The sequence below is a fragment of the Lynx rufus genome, unplaced genomic scaffold (assembly GCF_022079265.1).
Source record: "Lynx rufus isolate CCGP_SWC_20201006 ecotype Redwood Valley unplaced genomic scaffold, mLynRuf1.p SCAF_23, whole genome shotgun sequence".
NCBI classification, from domain to species: domain Eukaryota; kingdom Metazoa; phylum Chordata; class Mammalia; order Carnivora; family Felidae; genus Lynx; species Lynx rufus.
In genome coordinates this window covers 16854477-16878390 of record NW_025814838.1, presented here as the reverse complement: position 1 = coordinate 16878390, position 23914 = coordinate 16854477, and the positions used below count along the sequence as shown (strand labels likewise).

The following is a 23914-nucleotide window of genomic DNA, read 5'->3' as shown; positions in this document are numbered from 1 at the left end:
GCTGTGAGTCAAGCCCGGCGCTACGAGAGAAGAAGCCGGGATCGGAGCCTGGCTGCAACAGCCTCGATGGGTCAGCTTCACGTGTCTCTTTCCCAAAAGATGCACATCCACGGAGGGTCCAGAGTCTCCCCCGCAGAAACCTTCTCTCGCCCCCAGCACACCCCACCCCTGCCTTCAGGACACGTGTAGGCATAGAGACCACAGCTCCCGTCGGTGCAGGGTCCGGAAGAGAAAAGCCACGTGAAACGGAAGCATCTGGGGGCCCGGAGCTGAGATTTCAGGAGACAGCCAGCTTTCAGGCCGCAGCGTGGTAGCTGACAGCCCCTGGGTGTGAAGCAGCACGAAATAAAGCCGACCAGGCAGGAAAGAGGCCCCAGAGCTCGCAGGGGTCCCCGGGACGCTGGGGGGCTGACAGGTAAGGAAGCCAGTCATGCTTCGCTGCTCCGTGCTTTCCGCTCCTGCTTTTCAAGAGGAAACCATCTTCGTCCCGCCTTCCCAGCTCCTGCCCATGTCCCATGGCTGTCACAGGCTGGAAGCTTCTCCCACGGGTCGGGGGAGGCCTAAAGGAGGGGATCTGAGAAAAGCCATGGGGCAAAGCCCCTACCTCATCCACCTCTCTGCCTGCCCTCCCCACAGAAGGGCCATCTCTTCTCCAAACATTTGTGACAAGTGAACGGCCACCTTGGCTCCCCAACCTGAGGCGCCGAACGGAACTGGAGCCCAAAATGAATGCAGTGCTGTGCTGTGTGTGCTGTGTGCATGTTTGCTGTGCTGGCCCACCCCCCGCCATGCATTGTAGAGGCGGTGTGGGTGCCCTCACTCGCTCCCTTTCACTGGCAGTCCTCAAGGAAAGCAAATGATTAAAACCGACAGCCATTCGGGATGGGGGTGGGGGGAGCAGTAACACTTCCGTCTGCCAATGTGCCAACAAGCAAAGTAAGGAGGATGTCACACGTGCCCCGTGCTACTTTAACCGAGCACTTTCCTGCCAGAGTTTTCGACGGCTCTGAAGAGGCTGCTACAGCTTTCTCGAGTGTGCCGATCTGACGCTGTCACCGGGGTCGGTGTCCCTTCTGCCAGTGTGGTGGCCTCAGAGTTCACTCCTTGCCCCAAGACTGCCTGTCGGCCAATCTGATGCCCCCAACACGAGGGAAGGCCACAGCCGGAGGCAATGCCTGGCCCTTTGGGGAAAGGGACTTGTATGGCGAGGCAGCTTGACATTTCCTAATCAAAAGTTTCCGGTTTTAGCTCATCATCTCCTTCTGCATGTTTTCAGATGCTCTCTGGGGGTCTCAGTACATTTAAAGGCTAATTATATCGTTAGAGTTAATTATTCATCCATTAACATTCAAGAAGCCTTTAACGAGACACTGACTTGTTCTGATGAATTAATGAATCTGGAGTGTGGACGGGTGTGTGTGTGCCTGCGCACGTGTGTTTTGGAGTCTAGTCTAAAGTGTTATGAAAATTAAACACCTCTTGGATGATAACTGGAGGTACTTTGGAGGTCACGTGCGAGGCTAGCCGAGAAGGGAAATGCAGCGGCCAGAAATTCAGGCCAATCAGGGCGCTGGGACGCCTGGGGGTGGGGCTCGGGTGACTCGGCAGGCTCCGCCAGTGAGGCCCCCGCAGGGGACCTCTGTGAGCTTGGGTTTTCCCACGTGGAAGAAGGGGAAATGACACCTCTTCCCTGGGTGGCTGTTGGATGGACGAAGACAGATGTGAACATGTTCTGTAAATTCAGGCGCAAGTTCAGGGGCTGGCGTGGGCGTGATGACGTCAGTGTGCGCGCGGGCGAAGGCGGTATGGATCCTCAGCAAGCACCCAGACACAAGGCTGTTGGGGGGTTGAGGGTGTTCATGGGCCCAAGAAGTGGTACCACTGAGGCATGACAACCCTTGGAACTACCTGCTTAGGGAAGAGACCCTCAGCACGCACAGGCTGTACCTGCCGTCGGCACGGGATGGTCTAAAACTGGCTTTACGAAAGTGGCTTAGAATCACATCTGGACTCCCAGTTTGTGAATATAAGCTGTAAAATTAGAGTTATATGGACACGGATGCATTTTCGCTGGGGAAGCTTTTTTTTTTTTTTTTTTTTTTTTCAGAGCAAACTCCATTAAGCTAATCTAATTCCTAGATCGATGTCTCCTACAGCCTAGTTATTGTTTCCAACTTTTCTGGAAACTGTTTTCACTGGGATCAATTCTTTTGTGTTTAAATTTTATAAGGATTTGACTCACTGATCAGTGTTTGTACCACAACAAACTTGACTAATTTATAGCTGCTGCCATTTTGAGTTCCTTGTATGGTTATTATTTCCACTAAAGTTCAATTCTCCTGAGTCAAAATTGTGCAGAGACCCAAACTTGCTGGGGAAAGTTTGAGTCATCCATGGATTTTTAGTCAATAACAAATTTCACCCTGTGTGCTTTTAACTGTTGTCAGTTTAATTTGTATGGATTATGTCTATTGGTGATGATAGTGGCCGGGAACTGGGTTTAAAAAAGACCGATAGTTAATATTTATTTTTTAGCTGAGAAAATTCTTAGCGATTTTGTGAGACAGAGACAGAGAAAGGCAGAGAAGGAGGGAGAGAGAAGGAGGTAGAGATATGGATGGAAGCGGGCACCAAGGAAAACAGGAAGAGAAGGAGAAAGAACGAGAAAGAGGGAATCAGAAAAAGAGATGGTGAAGGGGAGACAGTAAGTCACAGGCAAGGAGAGAATAAGAAACGGGGAGATGGGAGAGAGAGAGAGAGAATAAGAGACACAGAAGAGGGGGTGTACCCTTTGCCTACTGATGAATAACCTCAAAAGTAAGAAACAGTTGGAAAAAAAATACAGCAAATCCTTGCTTTGTTTCTGTTCAATTCAACAATGGACCCAACTAGCCATGTCCAAGGAGTTGACAGGTCATGTAACGCTGTCTTTTTCTTTTACTATTTTCCAACAAGGCAACCGAGGCCCTAAGATCTCTGCCTAAGGCCTCCCACAGTCCAGGATTCCAGACCAGTCCATGACTTGCCCAAGCAATGCGCCTTCAGAACACCGCTGTGGGGCTTCCTCACATGGGATGTGGGGTCAGAGGAACAAGACCGTGGCACGTAGAGTGAGTCTGTGTGTTTCTCTAAGCCTTGATTTCCCCACCTGACCAGAAGGAAAACAATCTCCCTCACATGGCTGTATACTGGTTGGATGAAGTAACGACTATAAACATGTTCTGGTGAGTTCTAAGGCGCTAGGCAAATGCTATGCTTCTTCACCTCACAACTCACGTTCTGACATTGGAAAAATACAGATTCCTTCTGGAATATAAGGCTTTTATACAGAGTCCCTTCAATTACTCTCTTCAAGGGTTGGGATCATGCTAACCATTTCACTACGAATTCTGTGGCGCATGGCCTGTTATAAAGAATCCTCAGGGGCACCTGGGTGGCTCAGTTGAGTGAGCACCCGACTTCAGCTCAGGTCGTGATCTCACGGTTTGTGAGTTCAAGCCCTGAGTCGGGCTCTGTGCTGACAGCTCAGAGCCTGGAGCCTGCTTTGGATTCTGTGTCTCCTTCTCTTTCTGCCCCTCTCCCCGCCCTCAAAAATAAGTAAACATTTAAAAAAAGAGTGCTCAAAAAGTTTTCTTTGTTAGACTTTTCTCGAATGTCTGCCGTGTGCCAGACACTATGTTATTTGCCTACATATCTCATTTAACCCTACCTACCCTGTTTTCCTAAGCCGAGGAGCCAAAATTAGCATCATTTTATGCATAGGAAGACTGGGGTGTATGGGGTTGATTGACTTGTCCCAGGCCCCACAGCTGGACGTTGGCAGAGTGGGGATTCCAATCCAGGACACTCAGCTTGGAGGCATCACATTATACTGCTGCTAGTGACAATGACACTGCTGAGCCTGTCACACCAAAACTGAAAGACGGGCAATCGCAAAGACCGAAAGCCATATGAAAATGAAGGAAAGAATAGAAAAAAAAAAATCAACATTTGATAAAATGCTGTTATGCATCAGATACAGTGCCGTGTACTTTCCCTAGAGTCAATTCACTTAATTTCAGGGGATGGGACTGTACAGATGTGGGGAAAACTCAGAGAGGTTATTTATTTGCCAGAAGTCACAGAGGTGGTCGTTATCACAGCCAGGGTATGCATCTAGTTATTTCTCACTCCCAGGCAGATATTCTTGCACCAAGAGTCCACCCAGAAAATAAGCCAATCAGTCACCCAAATAAGACTGAGCTTTTTCAAGAAGGTATATATATTTTGACTCAGATATTCTCCTTCTTGAGATTATCCCTAGAGAACTACAGAGGACTCATCCGGATTTTTTTTTCAGATTTTAAAATTTTCTTTCTTTTTTTTTTTTTATTAAATAGAACTTATTGTCAAATTGGTTTCCATATAACACCTAGTGCTCATCCCAACAGGTGCCCTCCTCAGTGCCCATCACCCACTTTCCCCTCTCCCTCATCCCTCCATCAACCCTCAGTTTGTTCTCTGTATTTAAGAGTCTTTCATGGTTTGCCTCCTTCCCTCTCTGTAACTTTTTTTTCCCTCCCCCCCCCCATGGTCTTCTGTTAAGTTTCTCAGGATCCACATAAGAGTGAAAACATATGGGACCTGTCTTTCTCTGCCTGACTTATTTCACTTAGCATAATACTCTCCATTTCCAGCCATGTTGCTGCAAATGGCCAGATTTCATTCTTTCTCATTGCCAAGTAGTATTCCATTGTATATATAAACCACATCTTCTTTATCCATTTGTCAGTTGACAGACATTTAGGCTCTTTCCATAATTTGGCTATTGTTGAAACTGCGCTATAAACATTGGGGTACATGTGCCCCTATTCATCAGACAGTCTCTTTAAGATATGGTGCTGGGAGAACTAGACAGCAACATGCAGAAGAATGAAACTAGATGACTTTCTTACACCATACACAAAAATAAACTCAAAATGGATGAGGGGCCTGAATGTGAGACAGGAAACCATCAAAACCCTAGAGGAGAAAACAGGAGAAACCTCTTTGACCTCAGTTGCAGCAATTTCTTACTCGACTCATCTCCAAAGGCAAGAGAATTAAAAGCAAAAATGAACTACTGAGACCTCAACAAGATAAAAAGCTTCTGAACTGCAAAGTAAACAATCAATAAAACTAAAAGGCAACGGACAGAATGGGAAAAGATATTTGCAAATGACATATCGGATAACGGGCTAGTATCCAAAATCTATAAAGAACTCATCAAACTCCACACCCGAAAAACAAATAATCCAGTAAAGAAATGGGCAGAAGACATGAATAGACACTTCTCCAAAGAAGACATCCAGATGGCCAACAGATACATGAAACAATGCTCAACGTCACTCCTCATCAGGGAAATACAATCTAAACAAAACTAAAAGGCAACTGATAGAATGGATAACAATATTTGAAAATGGCATAAAAGATAAAGGGTTAGTATCCAAAATCTATAAAGAACTCACTAAACTCAATACCTGAAAAACAAATAATCCAGTGAAGAAATGGGCAGAAGACATGAATAGACACTTTTCCAAAGACATCCAGATGGCCAACAGACATACGAAAAGATGCTCAATGTCGCTCCTCATCAGGGAAACACCAATCAAAACCACACTCAGATACCACCTCACACCAGTCAGAGGGGCTAAAATGAACAAATCGGGAGACTATAGATGCTGGAGAGGATGTGGAGAAACAGGAACCCTCTTGCACTGTTGGTGGGAATGCAAACTGGTGCAGCCGTTCTGGAAAACACTGTGGAGGTTCCTCAAAAAATCATCCGGATTTTTAATGGAGCAATATGACTGCTAGCCCACAAAGAGAAAGGGTTAAACAGACCGTGATGTGGATACCACCCAATTCTGTCCAGTAGTCAAAGAGAATGAAGGCAAAAGACACCTACAGATACGGAAGGTTCTCCAAAACGTATTATTAGTTGGACACCAAACTGTGATATAACTTCATGGCTTGATAGCATCCCACAGAATGAACTGATAATGATGTGTGGACATATAAATACATACCAATGAATCTACCAAAGGTCGAGGAGAAATGGCCTGGAATATCAAACAGACAGTGGTGCCTATCTGGTGGTGTGTGTGGGGTGGTGATGGTGGTGGTGGTGGTGGCTTGGGGTTGGGACATGGTCAAAGGGATGCTCCTTTTTCTGTGGTTTTGAGTTTTTACAGTGAGAATTTACGTTTCAATGGGAAGCAATGCAGCACAGCAGTTAAGGGCACAGGTGCTAGAGCCAGTCCGAATCCCAGCTCTGGAGCTTACCAGCCCTCGCCTGGCCAAGAGCATTGACCTCCCCGGTCTAGCACCCCTGCCTCATAACAAAGGCGTCCATCTTTCCCAGAACTGTCCACCTGTCAGGACAAGCCGAGAGTTAGCACGTACGGGTAGGAAGAGATGTTGGGCTGAGTGTGAAGGCTGGCTGTGACCCTCACTCAACCTCTGGACAAGCTGCCTCTCCCCCTCAGCCTTGGCTTGCTCTTCTGTAAAATGGACAGAAGGCCTACTTGGCAGAGTTGGAACAGAATGAAATGAGATCACACAGTCGAAGCCTCCGTGTGCGTTGGGCAGGCAGTAAGAAGAGGCGGTCCCTCAGGAGAAGGAATCTTCCAGAAACCCCCTGCCTCTTCACAGTCTCCAGGAGGAACTTCTAACCACGTGTATTCTAATGTAAGAAATATATCCTTTGCAGGGGGGTTGTTTTGTCTGTGAGTCCATTCCCCCCATCTCAATGGAAGGAGAAATAGTTCCCCCTTTTTAAAGCAGCATTAAGATTTTCAAAGGAAAAAAAAAGACATTTTAAAGTATGGACAAAATTAGTTCTGGGTTTTGTGTAATAGTGGGCAATTTAGCAGGCTAATTGTACAGTGTTATGGGAATGTTCATATTGATATTCTAAGTCATGGCTCGAAGCATGGGCTCTGGAGCAAGTGTGACCCAGACAAGCTGTTTATTCTCTCTATGCCTATTCCTTCCATTGTATATGGGAAAACATGAGAGTCGTTGGCTCGGGGTGGCTGTGAGGTTTAAATAATGCAGGCACAACACTCAGAGCAGTCCCCAGCACATGGGTGAGCGCCCAATAAATGTTATGGGCTAGGTAGAAATACCTCGCTTAGATCCCCCAAACCATTCAGGTAGCTTAATGCAATAGAGTAAGGTTTAAAAATACGGATAAGGAAATCCGATTGAGTTACGGGAAGTCAGAGGTGGGATAGTGGCTAAAGCTTCAGGGAAAGTCAGGAAGCAGATATTCAGGCCCTAAGCTCTCCACAGTTGCCGACAGAGGATCACAAGTCGAGCTCTGAGTTATGTAGTAGGCCGGGCCAAAAGAAAATCCCAGAGACGGTGCTGTGCACAAGGTAGAAGCGTGCCTTAAGGTGAAGGAAAACGACACTGTGCGTGATGGAGACGTCTGAGAGGCGGTGGAGGGCAGCAATGTGAACAAACTGATCTACGATGATGGTACCAGCAAGCTTCCTAAACTAGCTGTTTCTTTAGGGGGCTCCCATGCCAGCCACAGGGTGATGGAAATGCAGAGCAGTGAGTTACATTAATTTATATTCCTCTAACTCGGCGAAATACCGTCCAGTCGTTAAATGTGAAAACAGTCCAACACCACGGTACAGGTCGGAGAAAAGCAAAGCGCAGATGTGCACGCACGGCGATTTGAGGCGTGTAAGCCACACAACGGGAGGACAGACACCGAGAGGAAACGGAGCATTGTGTTCAGAAGAAACTTTTCTCTGATTATTACGAGTAATACTTTTGTTGCAGAACAGTTGTGACATACACAAAGATGGAAAGAAGATCAGACTCCCGGGCAATGAGCAGTATCTCTGATGCATTTTGATGTATTTTCATTTTTGCCTTCTTTTTACCTCTCCCTCTCCCTCTCTCCCCATTGCTGAGTTTACAGAATTAGGATCCCACCTTTAAATCCCCCCCCCATTCTTTCCTATTTTTAACATTTTATGGGTGGCCTTGAAAATCCATTAATATAGTTTTAATTGAGTTTAACAAGAAATAATTGCAACCACTAAAAACACCCCCCCAAAAAAAACAAAACAAAAAAGTGCCTGTGCCTCCCTGAGTTTTTATTTTGGAAAAAAAAAATCCTAACTCTGTGATGTGGTAGCAATTATTTTTAAGCTTTATTTGCAGTGTGGGGGTGGATCTCAGAAACCAGGTCACTGTCGATCTGACTTTTCTCTGGAGATGAGGCTATCCCATTTAGGAGAACGGCTTGTGGAGCCCTGTTGTCTATGCCTGCTTTCAAACTCAGGAGCTGGAAATGAACCCTCTGAGTTTGATCCTGCCTGACTGATAAAATATAGCTAATATTTTAGCTACGTATGCCACTCAGATAGCATCGTGGAAAGAACGTGCCCCACACAGCAGCTAATCATCGATGACAATCCTTACGCCTTCCCAGGCTACCTTTGCCTTGGCAACTTCAACATCTCCCAGCCAGTTTCTTGTGGGGATAGAAAGGAGGATGCTGTGATCTTATCAACTCTCAGGTAGTCAGTTGATAGATATGTAATATAAAATATCTGTATCTTATATGCAGTATTTTAAATATGCCTAGATACACACACACACATATGTATCAGAGATAGAACTGTGGGGTCCAAGTCTTTTGAGCTCTAACCTCTTACACCCAGCTGCCTCACTGGCACGCCGCTGGGGAGAGGCAACCCCAGATACCACACTTAGTAACTCTACAAGGTAGTGACTTGGTTAAATAGCCTGTTGAGTAATTTAGTTAACCTCAGTTCTTCATCCCTTAAAGGAGACACCCAGCTCGGCAGCATGCTGTCAGGATTAAACGGGATTATTATGCATGTGAAACATTTGGGGCTGCGTCTCACCAACTGCTGGGTCTCAACAGATGCAGAGGGGAGGTGGGTGCCCAATGATGGGGTCCCAGAGACACTTCTAATTAAGCCTGCACAAAACCTCCTCCATGCCTCGTCTCCTCCGGGGCACGCCTTCTGAAATGCCCTTCCTCTTCAGACGGGACACCATCTCCCAACATTCAATGAACCTCTCAGAAGCCACGGACTACCTCTACCTGAGTCACCAGAAGTGCTAATAAAAGCATGGATTCCTGAGCCCCAGAGGCTTGGGGACCCTGTGCTCCAGAACAGGGGCTCAGTGCTCCCCTTTACCGCGAAGGCAGTGCCGTGAAGCTACGCAAGTAGCTGCCTGATTTTATTTTTACCGACACATCCCTGAGCACGACGTGAGGCCTGCAGTAAATGTTTATCGGTCCAAAGGCAACCCTCCCTCTCCATCCTTCTCTCCAAATACTCAATGTAAGGGAAGCCGAAAGAGGCCTGCCTGTTTCCCAACACTCTTGGGCGGGACAGGAAATCAGATAGATAGGGGATGGCGTGGCCAAGGGCTAAAGAAGGATGCTTCCAAAGGAAATTAGGACTTTTCATAAACGTATATACAAATAACTGTACACGAACATCAGTGAAGATAAATAGAAACCATCCCACTGTGTCTTGAAAATTAGGCTCTGAGGAGTCCTGGGGATGTTGACGGTTTAATTTAAATCTGCCGTAAAATGCTGGGCTTGCAAGTTTGCCCATTTGCTAGAACCGCTTGGAGAACATGAGCTTCTCATGACGGAGCATTTGTAAATCTAAATCTGCCTCCGCTCATTTCAGCTCCCTCTTCTAGAGCGGACGTCTTCAAACCTGGATGAGCGCAGGTCAGAGTTACTGAAGAGCTTGCTCTGGAATGCCGATTCCCAGGCTGCCGCCCCCAGACATTCTGATTCTGTCGGCTCAGTGGGGCTCAGGAACCCACATTTTTATTAGCACCTCTACTGACTCAGACTCAGGCCACCCTCGGAGAAATACTGGTCTAGAAACCCGGGGTCACAAACCGCTCACCCACCTCTGATTCAGGAGAGCCCCTACCTGTCACAACAGACCCAATCCTGAAAAACCCTATCTCTGTCCATGTTTGCACGTCAAATCTTGTTTCCTCGTTGATTTGCCTGCTGATTTCTGGAATGGTTTATCTCGACTTAAAGTTTCAGTAAACAATGAAACTTAACTTAGTTTCAGGTTTCTCTCTACCTCTGGTCTTAAGGCAATTAGGGATCCCAGAGATAAGCTACATGGTTACATTGACTGGTCTACTTTTTATATGTTGTCTCAATAGAATGTTTATGGAATCCCTTTAGAACAGTAGTTCTCAAAGTTCAGCATGTATCAAAATCACCTGGAGAAGAAGGATGCTTGTTAAAATGCAGACTCACAGGGGCGCCTGGGTGGCTCAGCTGGGTTGAGCATCTGACCTCGGCTCAGGTCATGATCTCGGAGGTCCGTGAGTTTGAGCCCCATGTCAGGCTCTGTGCTCACGGCTCGGAGCCTGGAGCCTGCCTCAGATTCAGTATCTCCCTCTCTCTCTCTCTCTGCCCCTCCCCTGCCTGCGTTCTTTCTCTCTCTCGAAAATAAATAAAACATTAAAAAAATTTAATTTTAAAATGTCCTCAAGTTTAACAATTCAGGGGTGCATAGGGCACCCAGATTGGAATCTTCTGGAGACGCTGCAGTGAAGGAGGGGAATGGCTGGGTGCTGGGTATGTGAGGAGTTCATTTTGTTACCGTTATTCCTTCAACAATACAGCCTCATGATATTTACTCTTGTGAAATTATTGCCTAAGGCACATCATGTTTTAAAATAACCTATTTCCTAGTGGCAAGTTTTAAAAGGAGACGAGATGTGAGAGGTAAGGAAAAGATAAGAAGCAAGGTGAGGCAGACACTTGACTTTGATGAAGTCTTGGAGGAGGAGCAGATGAGACCCCCATGGAGTTGCTGGGATCCTGGTACCATTCTGTGGTGGCAGGTTCCCACATTTTGCTTCTCATAATCATGTTGAGGGGTTGAAGTCACATCATATCAGGTCGTGCCCCTTCCCTGCTCTATCTTTCTAAAATAAAAAAAAAATGCAACTGGGATAGAAGAAAATTCAAGAAAGGAATCTCTCTTTTCAGAGTAGAGAAGGACTTGTGAATTACAACTCATAACCCAGAAGACTTAAAAAAAAACTGATAAATTTGACTACAAAAAAAAAAAATCGGCATGGAAAAAAAAAATACCATCTGGAAGCTCCAAAGACCAGAAAGCTGGGAACACCATTTGTAACTACACCACAAATAAAGGGCTTATTTCTGCACTACAAAAATTAATAAGAAAAAGACCAAGAGACCAATAGAGAAAATAATGAACGTTTTCAAAAAAGGAGCTGCAGAAGGCTTTCAATTATGCATAGATTGATCTGGAGGGACACAGGATGGTCAGGAGATGTGGTTGCTGTTGGGGATACTTGGCAGAGGAGAAACAGTGTGGGGGGCAGGTTCTTCACTGTTCATCTTTTTATACAATACTTTTTGATTTGGAATTATGTAATGTATTCTCTATTCAAATTTTAATTTAATTAATTTAAATAATTAACCAAGCAGTTCTTTAAAAAAGATCCATACAGGGGCGCCTGGGTGGCGCAGTCAGTTAAGTGTCCAACTTTGGCTCAGGTCATGATCTCACAGTTCATGAGTCCGAGCCCCGTGTTGGGCTCTGTGCTGACAGCTCAGAGCCTGGAGCCTGCTTCGGATTCTATGTGTCCCTCTCTGTACCCCTCCCCTGCTTGTGCTCTCTCTCTCTCTCCATAAATAAATAAATAAATAAATAAATAAATAAATAAATAAATAATTTTAAAAAAAGACTCATACTCCTCCAACTCTGGTTTCTGAGTTTGCTGTAATAGCACAAATTATCTCTCACATGGAAAACTGAGTCTAGAGTAAAGCTGCCAGCTGCCCAGCTTTGCTGGGATGGATGTCGTAATTATTATATGGCTTCCAGAAAACAATGTGTACGATTTATGGCTAGGAACCGTTTCCATTCTTCGACTCCCTTTTGTTCATATATTTTTTTTTTTTTAAATGGGAAATCAAGAAAACAACCCATTTGCTGCACTGGGTGACAGATGGATAGAGACGGGGCCAGCGAGACTCCACTCGCTCTTTCTAACCACTGTCATCCACATTTGCGTTCATGGTCCATCCAAACCGACAGTGTATGTTGAAGAAAAGACCATGGCAGAAACAAACATACAAAACCCATATCTGGGGCTCAACTGGAAAGTCATCAGAATTTTCTGGTATCTACCGAGATCAAACACACATGCATTTTACAGCTCGGCGATTCCTGTCTTAAGTATGTATCAAGGGAGGTGTACTCCCTTGTGCAGCGAGGGCATGTGTGAGAATGCCCCTGGAAGCATTACCCCAAACATCCCCGAATGGGACGCCACCCCAACGTTCACGACTAGCAGACGAGGATGACTCTGTGGCATGTCCCCACAGTGGACTTCCACACTGCCACGGCAATGACAGACCTGCAGTGACACGTGGCCATCTCGCAAACAGACTGCTGGGCTGAAAGAAGGCGAGCGGAAAAGAAGACGTCCAGTGTGATCTTACTGAGATGCTAGAATAACAGGCCAAATGAGTCTACGGTGTTAGAAGCGAGGCTGGTGGCGGGGGAAAAGGGCGTGGCAGGGTTTCTAGGGATTGGCTACGGATGGTCAGTTTGGACAAAGTCGTCAAGCACTGTCCTTGATGTGTGTATCTTCTCTGCATTTGTGTCCGGCCTCGATGAGATGTTTTAAAAATCACTCTGAGCTAGAATGCGCGGCACGTGAATGAGCCTGGGGTAAGCCATGGGCTCGACTTCTCAAGACGTGTTGTCCCAGCCCCTGCTGAGATACCAAAGAGATTCCAAAGAGAATGAAGGGACAAAATGCGACCGGCCAAAGCTCCTGGAAATCGTGCGGAGGTTGGGCTTGAGGGTTTAGACGGGGCCCCTAAGGAAGAGGCTGTGGATGAAACTACGGGATGATGCACAACAGTCATGTCTCACACCTCCCAAGACGCATTTTGCACATCCCCAGCATTTTGAAGCGGCCACAGAAGAGAATTTAACCTTTACACCAACTGAGAGCACTGGCAGTCGGGTCGTGTCTGTGCAAAATGCTTTCCGGCACATCTTCCCTCAATCCTCACAAAACCCCTACAAATTAGGTCCCGTTACGATTTCCATCTTACATATGAGGCTGGGAACAACTCAGCGTCTGTCCCAAGCCACACACGGTATCAACGGGGGGAGGAGAGGCACACTCCAGCTTCACCTCCCGAGATCCTAGCCTCTGCGGTCTTTTCTCAGCAGGTCCTCCCTCCGAGTGGGCTACACTCTGCAGTGCCAACAGGTGGACGGGGACATCGGCTGCACCTTTAGAGACGCTGCTCTTCTCTCCAGCTTTCCTTTCTGCTTCGTCAGTGCTACACTATCAGCTTTTACATACAGCCACTCGCCAAAAACTCCTACCCCAAATCAGATGAAAGTCTGCAGCACTCTGTTTTCAGCACCTTCGAGAGGCTAACAGGCCCTTTAGATCTTTCTCTCTGGCTGAAACATCCCACAGGGTTGCACCAACTTCTTTATCAGTTGAAGAAACCCCTCTGGTTCTCTGCATTTTCAAGTGTCCTGGATTTGTGTTTCCTTAACACGACTCAGAAGGAAACCTGTGGTGCTCATGAGATTAACAAAAAGAGCCCTCACGTGGGGTTCATCTGAACCACAGCCACTTTCCGGAAAACACAGCTGCGAAGGCAGGTAAGCACCAAGGCACGCAGAGTCATTTTCTGCGAGGTTTATGGGCTGGTGGGCCTGCAGAGAAGAAAACAAATCCCCATCATCCTTACCCAGTTTTCAAGCTGACCAAGGCATCTTCCACTCCCTTCTGATTGAATTTGGTCATGTACTGATGCATGTAGGGGTAGTTATTACGAATGTTTCTCTCGGTACTGCCGTTAGGCACCGTGCCAAATCGGAAGGGTGGGGAATAGTCGTGAGGTCTCTGAAACTGGAGAGACAGACAGACAGACAGACAGGACAGAGACAAAGAAAGAAGGAGGAGAAGTCAGCCACCATTGTGTCTTGTGTCGGGAGTTAAACATATGCACGCCCTAGCACAGGACAGCTGAAAAACCATTCATTTCTGTTTCCTTTTTTATTTAATCCCACCTGCCACTGGCCCGTGAGCTCTGAGAGGTCAGAAACAGTGTCTGTCTCGTTCCCAACTGTCCCCCCAGTGGCGAGCACAGGGCCTGGCTGCGTGTGCGACAGGCATTTGTTGCATTAACTTTTTTCGGCCCCATTATAGACGGGCCTTGCGGTGGGCACACGGGCCGTGCTCAGGAAACACTAACTGCGCCGAAATGAAGGTGTTACTTTAACTCGGTTCATTTTATCTACCTTCTCATGAAATTTCTCTGTTTTCCCCACCAATCACTCCCTTGTCTGAACCTCATTCACAATTACCATGACCGCTCCTGGGCAATGATGAACAACACAATGTATCACGCCAGGATACGCCTCCTTGGCCTAAGGATTCTCTTCGGCTGGTTATTTTTACAAACAGCAGACACAGGACAAGGTCTGAAGAGTAAAAGCCCTTTTGTAAGAGACACACTGATATTGGTAGGGGTGTCTGCCTCTCAGCACCTAGAGAAGGAAGATGGCTCATCTCTAGAAACTCTTATTGTTGAAGGCACCAACTTAAGTCTATAGAACAGCCCTCATCCTTGTTTACTGTGCTTTTCCTGACAAGCTCCCCTAACAGGACTCCTCACCCCCGCCCCCCGTGTCTCTCTTTTGTCCTTAGCTGGTGACAGTGGTCAAGTTGGTGGCTTGGGCCATCGCAAAGAGTTACTTGGCTTTCCTGGGCATGTCCCACGTCTACAGAATGTATCCATGCTATTAAACTTTTGTTTGTTTTTCTCCTGTTCATCTGTCTTTTGTTATAGAGGTGTCTCAGCCAAGAACCTACAAGGGTAGAGGGAAAATTATGTTTCCTCCGCTACAGTAACTGTGTTTGCCATTTACTCATTCCCCACTCGCTCATTCATGCATGGCCCACTTATTGGGGACCTAATATATTCCAGGCATAATGGCAGCCTCCATGAACGTTTCTTGAGCTGGAACCATTAGCTTCTTGGGGATGCCCATATCTTGAATGGCTCTCAAGCCTCCATTAAGGTTGGCTGTCCATGCTCCACTTGTCTTCCCTGATTGACTGATATTGTGTTCATAAGTGCAGTGCCTGGGACAGCCCAGTGAGATTAGGAGTCAAGAGTACTAGGTCTGAGTCCCAGAAACAGAATTAAAATCTAGAGTCAGCAGAGGGCAATAGGTACAAGTGTGAGCTCAGGTTCAAAAGTTAAAAAATCAGGTTCTATCATTTATGAACTATGAGACCTTAGATAAGTCACTTTATACTGCCTCCATTTATTTTCCAGATCAGTACTCCTCTTGTAGGGCTTAGTGGGGCATTCTAAAATTGTTAAAATTTGTCAAGTAATTAAAATAGTGCCTGCAACAGAATGAGCACTCAAAAATAGTTATTATTACTTTTCAATTTTATTATCAGCATGGACAAAAAAAAAAAAAAAAGTAACCTGGGCTTCATTTTTCCGTGAAATAGGAAATTCTGCAACTATACAGTAATGATAATGACTGGCACTTTTTGAGGACTTGCTTAGGGCCAGCATTGTGCCAAGGACTTTACAGATGCTGGAGCATTTAATCTGCACAACGAATCGCCAGGTAACAAATCTTAGAGGCTCCATTTTACAGATGGGGAAACTGAGGCTGAGGGAGGTTACACGACCTATTTAGGATCACACTGCTTGCAAGCAGCAGTCCAGAATTCCATCGCACCTATGCCTGACCTCAGGTTAAAGTCTGAACTCTGTCCTTCCTCAAAGTCCATCGCTAGTAACCACTCCTCTTTTAGAGGGAGGACCGTGCGACCCACAGAAGGGAAGGACACCCAGCAAACCCATGGCGGGACCAGGGCTAGGATCCAGAGGCATCTGAGACTTCTAGGTCAGCATGTCTTACACGCAGCTAAGAACTGCTGGAGAAGGCATCCAAGTTCACCCGAGCCAGACCAACCACAACCATCGTTCTTCCTTCCAGACTCACACTTCATTTCACCGTTAATTAAAATTTCCACTTGAAAATCGTGTCCCCTGAATTAGGCAAGCCGCTGTGTAATAAGCAGCCACCACTGCATTTGGGGGGAAGTGGCCATACATTGGCCAAATGAGATCTTCCTGCTGGGTGCCTTGCGTTGGTTGAGTGTGTGTGCATGTGTGTGTGTGTGTGTGTGTGTGTGTGTGTGCGCATGAACAACAAAATGCTCTTTGCACTCCCTCTGGTGGGCAGTGCCTCAATTCATCACCAAAAGAGGAAGAGGCACCAGCCCCGCTCGTGGCACGGCAGCTGCCTGCTCTGGGGACACAGGTAAGTACTCTGTAGAAATCTAGGTGCTGTGTCAGCCACTTCTGATCTCCAGAGGCATGGAAGATGGTCCACTTGACCAGATGTCGTCCCCTTCACTCCCCGTCTGCAGCAGAGGGGCCACATAGCTCTTTACAGGTTTGCTTTGGTCCCTACCTTGGGTTTGCACAGTGACAGAGGCAGATGTTCAGCCTCAGTGGTGAACTTCCACACTTCTCAGGCCTTAACTGTACCATCACCCCCACAAAATTCAGCCCAGCACCGAGATCCAAAAACCTTTCCCACTAGAGTAAACGCTGTCAAACTTAAAAAAATTTTTTTTATGTTCATTATGCTTATTTACTTTTGAGAGACAGAGAGAGAGAGAGAGAACAAGCAGGGGAGGGGCAGAGAGAGGGAGACACAGAATCCAAAGAAGGCTCCAGGCTCTGAGTTGTCAGCACAGAGCCTGACGTGGGGCTCAAACCCACGAACGGTGAGATCATGACCTGCGCTGAAGTTGGATGCTTAACCGACTGAGCCACCCAGGTGCCCCAAGGCTGTCAAACTTTTTACAGCATGACTCTCAAAACACACTCTATGGACTAGGACATTCTTCACGTATACCCTGTCCACACACACACACACACACACACACACACACACACACACACACGTGCCACTTCCCTGCACTCTTTCTACATGTGATCTATTCTCATGTCACTGAGATGTTCTATTTCTTTAATGGCCACAACCCTTACATTAATTTCAGGGCTCACTAAAAAGCTAGGACCTACAGTGTGAAAAATAGACCGTAGGCACACGAGGCAAGTGTGGGTCATCTCTTAAATCCCGGGGCCTCCCACTGAGGACATCGTCCGTGTAGTTTTCAGAAATGATTTCTTGTGCAACTTTCTCCCAGAGAGTTCTGTGTCCAAAGAGAACAAAACAGATGTGGGCTGTAGCAGAGGAAAGCGTGGTACAGAGATGTCCATGGTCAGCAAGACCACAGAGCAATGTAATCACGATGCCGGGGGTGGAGGGAGTCAGTGGAACTCCCTGGGGCTTCTCTCTCTGAAGACTATACTCCCTGGTCAAGTTCATTGCCTTCACTTGATCTTAGGCTTAGACAATTCAGCTCCTCATCTGCCCCTTAGGAACTGAGTCATTTGGGGCAGCTGCCTAAGTTCTCCAAGCCTCAGTTTCTCTATGTGTAAAGTGGGGACCGATTTTGCAATTAATCATTTGGTCCTTCAAAGAATACGTGGCTTGATACACATTGCCTCATCACCTGCTGTCACCCAAAGTGACTTTAGCCAAATAATGGAGCCAGTTTCCTTCTAATCTGGAGAACAAAGGATTAGGAGGGTTATATTCTAAACTTTTCTCCCATCCAGTATGTGAACAAGTCTGGAAGTCATCCAAGAGGGCAAGACACGGCAAGCCCTTCAGGACAGAGCAAGTACAGATGCAGATCTGGGGAATAAAATGCTTAGGGCAAATGTGGCAATGGACCAGGACATTTCTTTATTCCTCTTACACATCCAAACTACACATTTATTAAAAATAACTAGGGGCGCCTGGGTGGCTCAGTTGGCTGAGCGTCTGACTTCTGCTCAGGTCATGATCTTGCAGTTTGTGGGTTCGAGCCCCACGTCAGGTTCTGTGCTGACAGCTGGGAGCCTGGAGCCTGCTTCCGATTCTCCATCTCCACCCCCCCCATCTCTGCCCCTCCCACTTCCCCACCCTGCACTGAGCTCTCGCTCTCTCTCAAAAATAAATAAAGACTAAAAAAAAAAATTAAAAATATATCTGTCTTCTGTGACTACAGATAAGGGTCACTAGCACGTGGATCTGTATTTCGAGCACGGTCTGCTCCTGCTGGTGACGCCCCACGAGCTTCTGGAGGTCAGCATCAACCGACTGCGGCCCTTAGAAGGGAGGAGAGGCTCAGAGGCCTCTGTGCAGCCGGTGCCCACCCAGCAGCAGAACCGCAGCACTCGGGGACAGCCCAACTCCACGGGGACACATTCGTGGGCTCCGCTACCGAGGCAGCCTCCTGAATTCTCCCCATTGTCACAAGAGGCCAGCTGGTGCAGCGACGCTCCCAGCCCCCAGAGGTGCGGAACAGCTCATGAGGCAGCGAGGCTGAGGAGGAGGAGGAGGAGGAGGAGGAGGAGGAGGAGGAGGAGGAGGAGGCTGGAAGGAGGAAGTAGCAGTTCTAACAGGACAACCTACCAAGTGCCGGGCACGGTGTGAGGATTATTGCTAATACTCATATTAACCTTGCCAGAAAGGTATTAATACCCGCCCCCACTCCTATTAGGTAATTAAGCCTTGGGGACACGGACATACCGAAGGCCATACAACCATTTTATGGCAAGGTCGAGGGTTGGAACGCAGGTTCATTTGACCCCAAACCTGGCGTTGCTCTCGCCACTACATTCACCTTGGAGCTCCCCCACCCTTTTTGGGAAGCTTCCCCATCAACATTTCAACTTTTCTTTAGTATTTCCTAGGGGAACATCTACCTATGAATCTGCCTATTTAGAACCGAAGCCCGAGCTCATCTGAGTGCGCCACGGGCTTCAACGGTGCTTTTCCCAGCAAGCACTAAGACTGCAAAATGCTTTAAAAGCATCATAAACCTGAGTTGTTACACAGGTAATCATGATTTAAAAAAAAAAAAGGAAAAAAAAGGACAAAAAAAAACCTGAGTGTGTACAGTATTAAAATAAATTGATTCCATATAGATTTTTTTATTTTGTAAACTTTCTCGGTGTATCTGCTATTACTCTTCTGGGAGCATTTAGCTTATTTACTCCAAGAATTTTGCTGTTTATCTAATTGTAGCAAACATGTTAATTAAACGAACTATCTGCGTGCCACTAATGCTCTGAGCTTGGGAGCTGAGCTGTGTCCCATGACGATGTGGTATCTGTTACGAGGTGTCTCAAAGCCAGAGAAGGTCAGTCAAATTATTAGTGGTTCTAATTAGTTTTCCCACAAGCGGCCATGTTATTTAGACCCAAAACTACGTAGCAAGGGATTTTTTTTTTCTCACCCTTGCCTTTGAAAAGAGCAACAAAAAGCAAAATAGGCTGTGAACTACTTTCTTGAAAAATCCTGGTTCCCGATGCTTCTGCTGTACCTCAACCCGCCTCTTCGAGGAACCGTATTTTCGTTCCCCTGATGTGACGGGAGGCACGTACCGGTGCCGGTGGCCGTGGGGGATTCTATGGACTACAAGGCACATTCACGACTGCTGTCTGCCTCTCTTGCTACAATCTCTTCTCCTAAACGTCAGGGAGGAATGAGGAGGCACGGCCAGGTTCCGTGACTATGAGAGCATGGAGTAAATCGCACCTCTGAGTTTGCCCTGCCCAGAAGCAAAGGAACGGCTGGGGTTTTGTGCTCCCACACTGGTTAGCTGTTGTTTAGAGGTAACCGAAGGGATTGGGGGAACTTAACCTTTCCAGAAGTTTACCGTTCTAGTGCCCCAAGGTGATCCTCCTGTGAAGATCCCCCTCATGAGCCTTTGTCAGCAAAAGTGGGATGGGTACACGGAGCTGGAAGACGGATCCCAGGAGACCCAGGTGAGATGCCTACAGTGTCCTACACAGCATGCATTTGTCACCCAACAAACATATCCTGAGCACCTGCTAAGTGCCAGAGAACTCTCTCCTAAGCATTCCCCTGATAGCCCCTCCAGCCATGTCAACGTTAATCTCACAGGTCTTAGCTCCTTGATAATACTTGTTCCTGCCTGGAATCTTGTGCCCCGTTTACATTCATGCGTGTGTTGTTTATTTCTCTCTACTAGAACTGAAGTATCGTGGGAGTATGAGCGCAAGCTGCCAAGTTCGCCACAGTGGCTGGGAACACCCCTCCCAAGAGGTGACATTTTCCCTAAAAGACCTGAAAGTCAAGGAGGAGCCAGCCATGAAAGATGGGGAAGAACATTCAAGGCAGAGGGCAGAGTAAGTGCAAGGGCACTGTGGTGGAAATCTGCTTGTGGCACTGAGGGTACAGGGAGGGGGGCTGTGCGAGCAAGAGGGAGGGAACACTTGAGGGGTGCACCAGATAAATAGAGGGCTCTGTCGCCATGGTAGAGTGGCATTTACTCCAGCCACAGTGGGAAGCGTTCAGAGAGAGGCCAACCACTCACCCCTGCCACTCATCATCTTCTGATGACAGGCCTTCTCTCTACCTCTTTCAACCACAGCATATGTCACAGATAAGCTGTTAGGGCCTTTCATGGTTGATTTTCTATTCAGCGGTTTGTTGACGAATGCCAAAAGGATACATGTAGACTTAAGTCAGCAAGACATGCTGGTGAGATTTTATGAAGAGAGACAATTATCCACGTACGCGAGACAGAAAATCTTTGCGAGGCAGCAATCCCCACACTGCTGAGCTTAGCAAGTCAGGATTTGCTTCCTGAACCTAAAATTTCAACGGAAGGCTGCACCCGGTTTACCTCTTTTCTTCCTCTGGGTGCCTTTCTGAACAGCCACTCACACCCCGCCTCCCTTGTGACATTCTAGCAGAGAATGGAGACAGCAGGTGTGATATTGGAAGCACGGCCCCGCCCCGAGAGGGAGGGCTGGAGAGGTGTCTGAGTACAAAGGAGCCGGTGGCGAATGAAAAGCCTCTCTGCTCCTTTTGTGCCCTTGAGGAAATTTCAGGTGAGTCAGGAATGCAGACGGTGGGGCTGGCCGGGTACACGGGTACAAAGGCGCTGTTAGTTTGTCTCTGGGCAGGCCTTAGAGATGACTTTCTTTCGTGTCAGAAATGAGAAATCCGGGCGTGGGGGCACATTAGAGACTCAACCAATGCCAGAGAACGGGGACGTCGCTACAGGCTCAGAGCACCCCACTTCCACCCCGCCCAAGTTTCTCCTTGTCCAGGCTCGTGGGTCTCCTCCAACACCACGCGCTGTCTTACGGGGAGAACTCCAGCCTGAGCTGGAACACAGTGCCACCGTCATCGTTCTCTAAATACGACAGACGACCGTTTGGGGAAACGGTGCTTCCAAATTAGACCCGGAATCTTTTAGATCTGGGAGGGCTAAGCCTCAGGTTCTGTTTCTAAAATTTTTAGAAAGATGCCAATTCAAGTTAAAAGAAAAAAAAAAAAACCCAACCCTCTGGCTTTGTGCTTTAGAGTTGATGGGTTTGGATGGGCCCTTCTGAGAAGAGAGCATTTAAGATCAGCCCCTTGGGCAGTGAGGGAAGTAAGGTGACCTTACCTTTTTGTCACTGAGGCCGGTCACTTGGTCCACAAACTCCTCCTGGATCATGAAAGCGGCCAGGTTGGCCGTGTAGCTGGCCAGGAAGATGACGGCGAAGAAGGCCCACACGGACACCATGATCTTGCTGGTGGTACCTTTGGGGTTCTGGACGGGCACGGAGTTGTTGAACACCAGGCCCCAGAGAAGCCATATAGCTTTTCCAATCGTGAAAGAAGGCCCATGGGGTGCTGCGAATAACAGGAAGGACATTCTCAGAACTTTCTCGAAAGGGCAATGCGGCGGCTGCCAGCAATCCTGCCGGGTGCCGGAAGATGGGACCGTCTCACAGTGGTACTTCATTGTCCCAGAACCACAGCCACCACACTCCCTGCATCTTTAAAAATGAGCATTTCCCCCACATTTCTATCTAGCTGGATTTTTTTTTCTGCCACATTTCTTAAAAGAAGGCGAAATAAATAATAAAAAAAAAAGGGGAGAAAGGAAAAGAAAATGGCTCTGCAAAATGTGGTTTTAAATTTGGATTCGATTTCCATCTGGGGGAGCCAATCTCCTTAATCAGCCTAGCGAGGCTTGCAGAAATGCATGTGTGGGGTCGCTTCAGTTCTCACAGGCCGTGCTACCGGTAAGAACCATGTGGTCCAGTGGGACTGACGTGTGGCAGTCTGATCCAATTGTCCCTCGCAACTGCTCCTGTTCAAACTCAGACGTAAAGTGTGCACAATATAGGAATTAAACCCAACTTTTCAGTTGTCTGCAATTGGAGACATCAAGGAACCCGAATAACAGCTGAATTCTCCCACCACTTCACAGATGAAAGACATTTGGTTGCAGGTCATGGAAAACGAACTCTGATATCACAGCACTTTTTCTTCCTCGGTGTATCCCCGCAACAGCTACGTGTCCCTTTTAAGATTCTTAAATGTTCTTTGTAGCAATCTTCACTAAAGAGGCAGAACAACATGGCACAATATATTGGGGTGGGGGTGGGATCTACGGGCTGTAAAATGCAAGCCTTTCGGCTTTCATGTCTGTTTTGCACAAGGGGGAAAAAAATCAATTTATGCCCTCATTTCATGGGAAAAAGGACTTCCTTTAACAGAAGGTTAATTTTTATGTCATTTAAGTAAATGAAGATATGAAAAAATGATCTACTCAGACTTCGGTTGGCAACAGCAGCAGAGTGGGCAATAAATAAAGTAGCAGAAGTGAATCATTGACGGGTGGTATGAAGTTCTGGGCAGGGAGCCTGGGAGAAGCAGGCTTTCTGCACACTGGAGGCCAAACCCAGGCTGCAGCAATATTTATAATAACCCTATACAGCACATCAAAGGGAAGGCAATTAATTTTGTTATTCTCAATCTCAAGCGCTTCTGTTTCTCTTTGCCTAGTTTTATAATCTTCTGGACTTATTCCCAAGATGCCAAGAAGTCTTAGGAAAAAAAAATAATAATTAGAGTCAATCCAGTTAACTTCACGAACTACTTAATTTTATTAGGGAATGAGGCTGACCAGAAGTGATGGCTATTTGGGAATCAGAAATAGGCAGCTGCAGGGTTTCTGTCCAAGACTTTTGTGAACTCCTGATTCACGAATACTATTACGGAGCCGGACATAAAACCTTCCCCATAACGTGCCGGGAAATGTAACAGAAAGCCATTTTGCACAAAGAAACCTGTAGCTGTCATGTCTGGAGTTTCCACAAGCAGATGAGCAGGAAACAAAAAGCCTCGAGGCGACGGAAGGGCTGGGGAGTTTGCTTGCTCAATTCCTTGCTTTACAATAGTCTTCCAAGTGTGAGCTTTGGCCAGAGAAGGAGTTGTTGCATGTGATGGCCTCTGGATTGTTTTTTGTCTTGAAAGATATATACCTGATTTATCCACTAATCTCCAGCCAAGTCCAAACCACTGTAATCCTTTCTCTCAGAAAACTAGCACCTTCCTTCCACTCCTGCCTGCCCTTCTCATTATCCCAAGAGAGCAGCCTCCGTGATCCTCCTACGCTGTACATGCTTCGTCCCGCCTTTCCCGCCATCTTGTATCACTGTCCACCGCTCTCACTCACGTCTTTTCTGTTTCATCCAGATTGATTCACCGTCAAGGTCTTTCTTTGTATTTGCTGTTCCATCTGCACAAAATGCTTGTCCCTCCATTTTTCACATGACTTCTCGTTCCTTCGGGTCCTCAGCTCCAATGTCCTGTCTTCCGGAAGTTCTTCCCTGCTAGGCCATCTTATCTAAAGCAGTGCCCCCACC

At 47.0% G+C, this 23914-nt stretch overlaps 1 protein-coding gene across 1 annotated transcript in view; it reads right to left on the bottom strand.

Annotated features, from left to right (window-relative positions):
* The window catches only part of GRIN2A (glutamate ionotropic receptor NMDA type subunit 2A), a 367443-nt gene that overhangs the window by 35903 nt on the left and 307626 nt on the right, over nt 1–23914 (bottom strand). Inside the window, exons 9-10 of the mRNA XM_047087732.1 lie at nt 21661–21890; nt 13829–13989 (exon numbers count right to left, since the gene is read on the bottom strand). Of these exons, the coding sequence (XP_046943688.1) occupies nt 13829–13989; nt 21661–21890 (391 nt within the window). The remainder of the gene's footprint in view (nt 1–13828; nt 13990–21660; nt 21891–23914) is intronic.